This window comes from Phoca vitulina, unplaced genomic scaffold (assembly GCF_004348235.1).
Source record: "Phoca vitulina isolate PV1807 unplaced genomic scaffold, GSC_HSeal_1.0 scaffold21, whole genome shotgun sequence".
NCBI classification, from domain to species: domain Eukaryota; kingdom Metazoa; phylum Chordata; class Mammalia; order Carnivora; family Phocidae; genus Phoca; species Phoca vitulina.
Genome location: NW_022589724.1, coordinates 26,892,756 through 26,898,755, shown reverse-complemented (window position 1 = coordinate 26,898,755; position 6,000 = coordinate 26,892,756). Strand labels below are relative to the sequence as shown.

The window sequence follows — 6,000 nt, the reverse complement described above, 5'->3', positions numbered from 1 at the left end:
CCCTTGCCCGTGGGCTCGGTGTCCGACGGTCCCCCGCACACCCCCAGCTCCTGCCCGCCCCACCCCACAGGCAGCTGGGGGCAGAAGGAAATCCAGAACAAGGCAGGAGGCACCAGTCGGTGCGAGGGTGCGCCCTCCCTCCGCGAAGAAGGGACAAGCAGGCTGGCGCCTTTTCAAGGCCTCGCTGCCGTCAGCCTCCCCTCCTCGGCGCACAGTGGACAGAGCCTGCACTCCGGCCCGATCATCACCCCCGGGAGCCTTCCCTGACCTCAAGCCCCCCGCGCACTCTGCCCATCTCTGCTCCCTTTACAGCAGAGCTCTGGAAGAGGGGAGTGAGGGGTGGTGCTAGAGTGTGCCTGGCAACCAGACCGTCAGGCTCCGTGTTCCTCCTCCCAGACTGGTGGGCTTGGACCGGGGACCTCACCTCTGTGCTTCTGTGAGCCCCTCGTGGGGCCTCATGAGCATGCGGGAAGCATGTGCACCTCCACGTCTGATTCCCATTCCCTCCCTAGCCCTCTGCCACCCTGCCACCCATCCCACCGAAGCAGCCCTGAGCAAGGCACAGAGACCCAGGGCTGGTTCCGTCCTCTTAGCCACATGCCCAGGGCTCTGACCTTAGGGTCTCCCACTCCACACCCTCCCCCACTGGTCTGCCCAGAACCAGCCAGCCCTCCTCTGGCCTTCATCCCCACTCCTGCCTTGGTGACCCTGGGGACCCGTCACTTGCTGACCACTCCCTAGGCTAGCAGCCCAGGCCCGCCCCTGGCTCGAGATCAGCAGACCCAGGTGCCTACTCCACTCCTCCTCTTAAAAGCTAACAGGCACCCCCCGAGGCCCCCAATAGCAAATCCCCCTTCCCACGTCTGCCCCACCTCAGGAAATGGCAAGAATTGGGGCTGCTCTGGGCTTCTCTTTTCCCTCTCACACCTTCCTTCCTGTTGGTGATAGCTCTAAACACAGCCGAAACGGGACCACCTCTCACTACCTCCACACTGAACCCTAATCCAGGCCACCATCCTCGCGCCTCCCAGACAGTGTCCACCTCCCCTCTTGCCCCACATACCCCAGGCCCTTCTCACTGGCCAAACCCTCCACCAGCTCCCCAGAGGATCCTCGGAGACTAAATCCCAAAACTGTCAGTGAGGATCTGTGAGGACCCTGCCCTCCCAAGCTCCCTGTGGCGCTGGGCTCCCAGCTGCTGCCCCTGCCCCACAGCCTGCAGCTCTCTCCATGACTCACGGCCCTCCAAGGACTCTTTCCCAACTGTGTCGCTCAAGCAAACCCCACCTGCTGCGCTCTCAATTAATTGCTGGTATCTCCTTCATAATACCCACCACCACCTAACATTCTGGTATTTTGGGGCTGAACACACAGCCACTAACCATCTGTGAAATGACTGGGTCCTCACAATCCATGGCCGGAGTAGCATTATGCCCACTTTCCTGATTAGGAAGCCAGGCTGAGGTGAAGTCAACTCTAAGGGTCTCCCAGCTGGTAAGCAGTGCAGCAGGCCTTAGGTTGGCTCGGGTGGGCCTGACTCGAGGCAGGGCTCTCGGCCACCAGGCTCTCCTCAGCAAGGCCTCCGAGGCTGGGAGAAGGGCCGAGGGCTCATCCTCTGAGGAGACTCATCTGCAGACACAAGCCCACGAACAGGTGTGTCCAAGGAGGTGACCAAGAAGCCTCGGGTACGGCAGCCCCCCAACTCCGAACTCCAGCACGAAAGGGAGAGAAGAGGTGGGGAAGGACAGTATAGAAGGTGCACCCCTAAAAGCCGCAGGTGCATGGCTAGCAGCAAAGTCCAGTCCCAAGGCTCCCCCCTTCAAGTCTGGAGTCCAGAGGGGCTGCCTATATCTAGAAGAGCCGTGGGGACCACAGGCATTTGCTCTGTGCCAGGCCCTGGGCTGAGGAATCTCACATCCTTCACTCACCCCATTTTGCAGATGAGGAAGCCGAGGCTCAGGGAGATTCAGTAACTTACCCAAGACCTTCCAGCTGGGGGTGGGGACAGCCAGGACCCGCCAGAGCCTGCTTGGACGACCGCTGCATGTTCACTGGCTGCCTGGGAAAGGCTCAGCCCAGACGCCCGCTGAGCCGGCCCCAGCCCCAGACACCATGGCCCGAGGGAAGGGGACCTGATGGGGAGACAAACAGGCATGTGGAGAAGGAGTAAACACGTGGCATGAAAAGACACACCTCACACAGGTGACAGGTGCAAAACAGAGGCTTTAATCCAAACAGCAATGAAGGCGCATGGGGCTGGGGGGGGACAAGGGGGGCAAGGGCAAGAGGAGCCAGGAAGGCAGTGGTCTGGACCCTGGGAGGGAGGCCAGCATGAGGCCTCTCCTAGGAAAACGATTTCTGTGACTCTAGTGGTTCCTGTCCCGGCCTCTGCCCAGGCCATCGGCCCAGATGTGAGGGTCAAGCCCCTGAATTGTGCTTCTTGGGAGCTCCCCCTTCCCAAAGGAGATGTGGACCCGGACAGAGAGTGGGGGTAGTGGAGAAGGGCAGGCCTGGGCTTGGGCCAGGGAGAGCCTGCAAGAGGCTGGCCCAAGAGCAGCCCTAGAAGAAACCTCAGAACCTGGCATGCCAACAACCCCTCACCCAGCCCCGCCCCTGTCGATCTGCAGAGCCAAAGCCTGGGCTCGGCGGGGCCATGGCTGCCTCATCCTGGAGAGCCAGTGGGTGAGTTCAGGGAGAGGGGAGGATGGGGGGGGCGCTGCTGAGTGCTCCAGTGGCCCCTGGCCCACTGCCCTGAAGGGCAGGGAAACAGGGCCACAGGGCCCTGGAGAAGCAAGCAGCAGGGAGGAGGGAGCAGAACCTAAGATTCCGGAGGAACCCAGGTTCCCCACAACCACAGCGGGCCCCAGCCCCTCCCTGTGTCTCTGCCACCCCCTCCCAGCCTGAGAAACTTCAGAAAGGCAGGCCTCACCCAATAAGCCAGTGAGCAGGCCCTGCACCCACTGCCTACCCAAAGGGCAGCTTCCAGAGGCCACCCTTGTAGAGGGCAACAGGAGTGGCTATGGCCAGAAAACCCAGCAGAGCCAAAGGTCAAACAACAGGAAGCCAGATTGAGGCGCTGGACACAGGTGCCAGCAGGCCCAGAGGGCAGCCATGAAAAGAAGCTGGGAGGGTCACGGGCCAGAACACCCAATGCTTCTTGGTCCCCGACTCCCCCCGAGGTTGGCCACCAGCCTCATCCTCCAGTCTTCAGAACCCCAGACACCCACCCAAACATGGCTTAGGAAACTGACCCACCCCACAGGGAGCAACTGCTCCAACCCCTAAAAAGGCAACAGGACCTAGGAAAGGAAAGCAATGGAAACCGCAAACCCCTCCCCTCCCAGTGGTGCAGACCAGCCCAGGTCTCGTGCTGGACGGGACAGGAGAGAAAGGAGGAGAGGAAGGCCAAGCGTGGGGCTGGGGCCTGAGCACACCCTCCCGCCATGGAGAAACGGGCCCCCCTGTGGTCACTTCTCCCTTCACTTTGGGTCCTTCAGCCTTAGGCCCTGGGCCTCCCTCAACCCCACGCTCACCACCCACCCCAGCAGACAGCCTCTCAGCAAACAGAAAGAACAGAGGGAGGGGTCAGGGAGTGACCGGAGCTGGGGCAGGGGAGGGCAGGCACAGAACTGCGGCCTGGGTGGCCCTGGCTGCTCAGCCCCTAGCACGAGGTGACCGGATGGATGGGCAGCAGGCTCCCGAACTTGAAGTGCTGGATCACAGGAAACTTCTCCAAGCACTGTGAAGGGGAGAGGGGAGAACAGAGGTGAGGATAGCGCTGCACCCCTGTCAGGGGCCCACTCGGCCTCTCAGGCCTCCAAGCAACCCCTGGACAACTCTGGAGCCTCGGACAGGCACGGATCCCAGAAAGTGTCCACCCAGGGCCCAGGAAGGGGGCCATCTCAGGGGGAGCTTCCGGGGCCTCCAGGGAAAGGAAAGGCTTCCTACCTGTTTCTGACCACCTCCTCCCATCTAAAGACCTCCCCCCCCCCCACGACAATCAGACCCACCACATAATGAGTGAGGAAGAGGGAGAAAGGAAGGGAAAGAAAAGGCAGCCCAACCTCACGGCAGGGTGGGGGGGTGGGGAGGTGGGGGAGGGCAGGGAGTTGGGGACCAGAGATGAAAAGACCCTCCAAACCACAGGGGAGCCCCCAAGCCCCGGTCCTGGAGAAGAAGTATGGGATACAAGCTTGGGAAGGGTCCAAGACCCATTTTTCTGCAATTTTCAGTTCTCTGGACTGAAAAGGGCGTGCTGGGGAGCACTTCACGGTGAGACAGTAAGAACCAGTTAATGTCCCTAGACCCCCAGGGCAATTCCCAGCAGCCCTGTGCATGGGGCAGACGACAAGAACACTGAACAGGGGTATGGCCCTACTCCCTGAACCCAGCCCAGCCGGGACCTCAGCCCAGAGCTCTGGTGGAGATGGGGAGATCGGCAGGGCCTACCACAGAAGCTGGCCTGGCCCACAGGCTGCTGGGCCCCAGGCCACATACCTCGACCCTCTGACCCAGGCACTGCTTAGCACCATACAGGACCAGGAAAGGGAGGGGGGCCCCAGCTCCCAGCCTCCCCACCCCAGTCCTGCTGTGCCTAACACAGGCCCTGGTCACTGGCTAGCTCTCTCAGGAAGCAGCTCCGGGCAAGGGAGGCTCCGCCTTCTCTAATACCTTTGACCACAGAAAACCACCAGGATGGCTGGGTCGGAACATGACTTACAGCTTCAGATAGGGCGAGTCCTGCTCTGTGACTGTGGTCTCAACCTCCTCCTAAACTTCGGGGCACAAAGGTGTGCCCCGACTGGCCCAGGTCCCCTCACCTCAACAACCAGGCGCAGAAACGAGGAGGTCTTGACCAGCTGTAGGTCAAGTGGGGGACAGTCAAGACCTGAAGGGGGCCCAGGAGGTGAGCAGGAAAAGGAAAATCTTTCTGTGTGATGGAAGAAGGATGGAGAGCTAAGCTTCGAGAGGGAGCAGAGCTCCAGGCCACAGCCAGGCTGCTGGGCCTACAGCAGAGAAAGTGGGGAGCAGGCAGGGGCAGGGTCCCTCAGGGGGAGGAGGTGCAGAAGCAGCTCCAGCAGAGGCAAAGGCAGCTGCCGTTGTGCTTATGTCATCAAGGAAGTGGTGGGAGTATGTAAAAGGGGCCCCCCCAGGGCCCTGGAATTCCAGAAAGGGTCAAAGGTCAACCTGCTTCTAGCTCTCATTCAAGGGAAGCTGCAAAGGCCAGAGGCTTAGCAGGAGGGGGCAGGGGCGGTTCTCCGCACTCTGCCTTCAGGGACCCAGAACAAGTTTCCCCAGGGCCACGGGACAGGAGAGGGGCTGGGCTAAAGGCAAGAGGCTACTTGGGGCAAAGGAAGGCCGAGGCTTCAGGACAACAGGGGGAGGGAGCCTCTGGTCAGGCCTTCTCCCAGCTAGCTGTGCCCGGGGGTGGACTGGGCAGAGCAGCATCTTCAGCTCCGCCCGCCCCGCACAGACCCTTCAGCGGGAGGCCCGGATCTGCAGGCCCTTCCAGGTGCTGGTGTTTCAAGGGGGAGAAGGGGTTCTCCAGGCCCTGACAAGGTCCTTGGGAAGGGAGCACCAGCAGTGACAGCCCTCGGGAAAGACAGGCCCCACCACCCACAAGGGCACCGAACACGTTTGCTTCCTCACTTCAGAAAGGTGGGTCCCAAATCCCAAGGCCACCTGATGCCAGGCCTGGTCAGGCCTCTGTGGCAGCTCAGGGGACCAACTCCCCTCCCAGAGCCAACTCTTGACTAGTGGCCCTGGCCTTGCTAACCCTGTTCTGGACTTCAAGACTGGTGGGCCTCGCAGGTCTTCCCCATGGACTGAGAACTGACCTGAAAACACAAGTCCTTTTCCTTGGACCTCTGGGAAGGGAGCAGGCGATCCCACGGGCTCTCGGGGACCATAAGACCAAGGGGTACCTGCTAGCAACATCACCGAGATGCGGTGTTCCTAAACCCCCAGTCAGGGGGCTCCAGCGCTATCCTACAAAGAAGT

The 6,000-nt window shown here is 61.3% G+C and overlaps 1 protein-coding gene across 1 annotated transcript in view; it reads right to left on the bottom strand.

Annotated features, from left to right (window-relative positions):
- Nucleotides 1-2,205: 2,205 nt before the first annotated feature.
- PTPA (protein phosphatase 2 phosphatase activator) overlaps nucleotides 2,206-6,000 on the bottom strand; it is a 30,312-nt gene continuing 26,517 nt past the window's right edge. Inside the window, exon 10 of the mRNA XM_032418310.1 lies at nucleotides 2,206-3,739. Within this exon, the coding sequence (XP_032274201.1) occupies nucleotides 3,662-3,739 (78 nt within the window). The 3' untranslated portion in view covers nucleotides 2,206-3,661. The remainder of the gene's footprint in view (nucleotides 3,740-6,000) is intronic.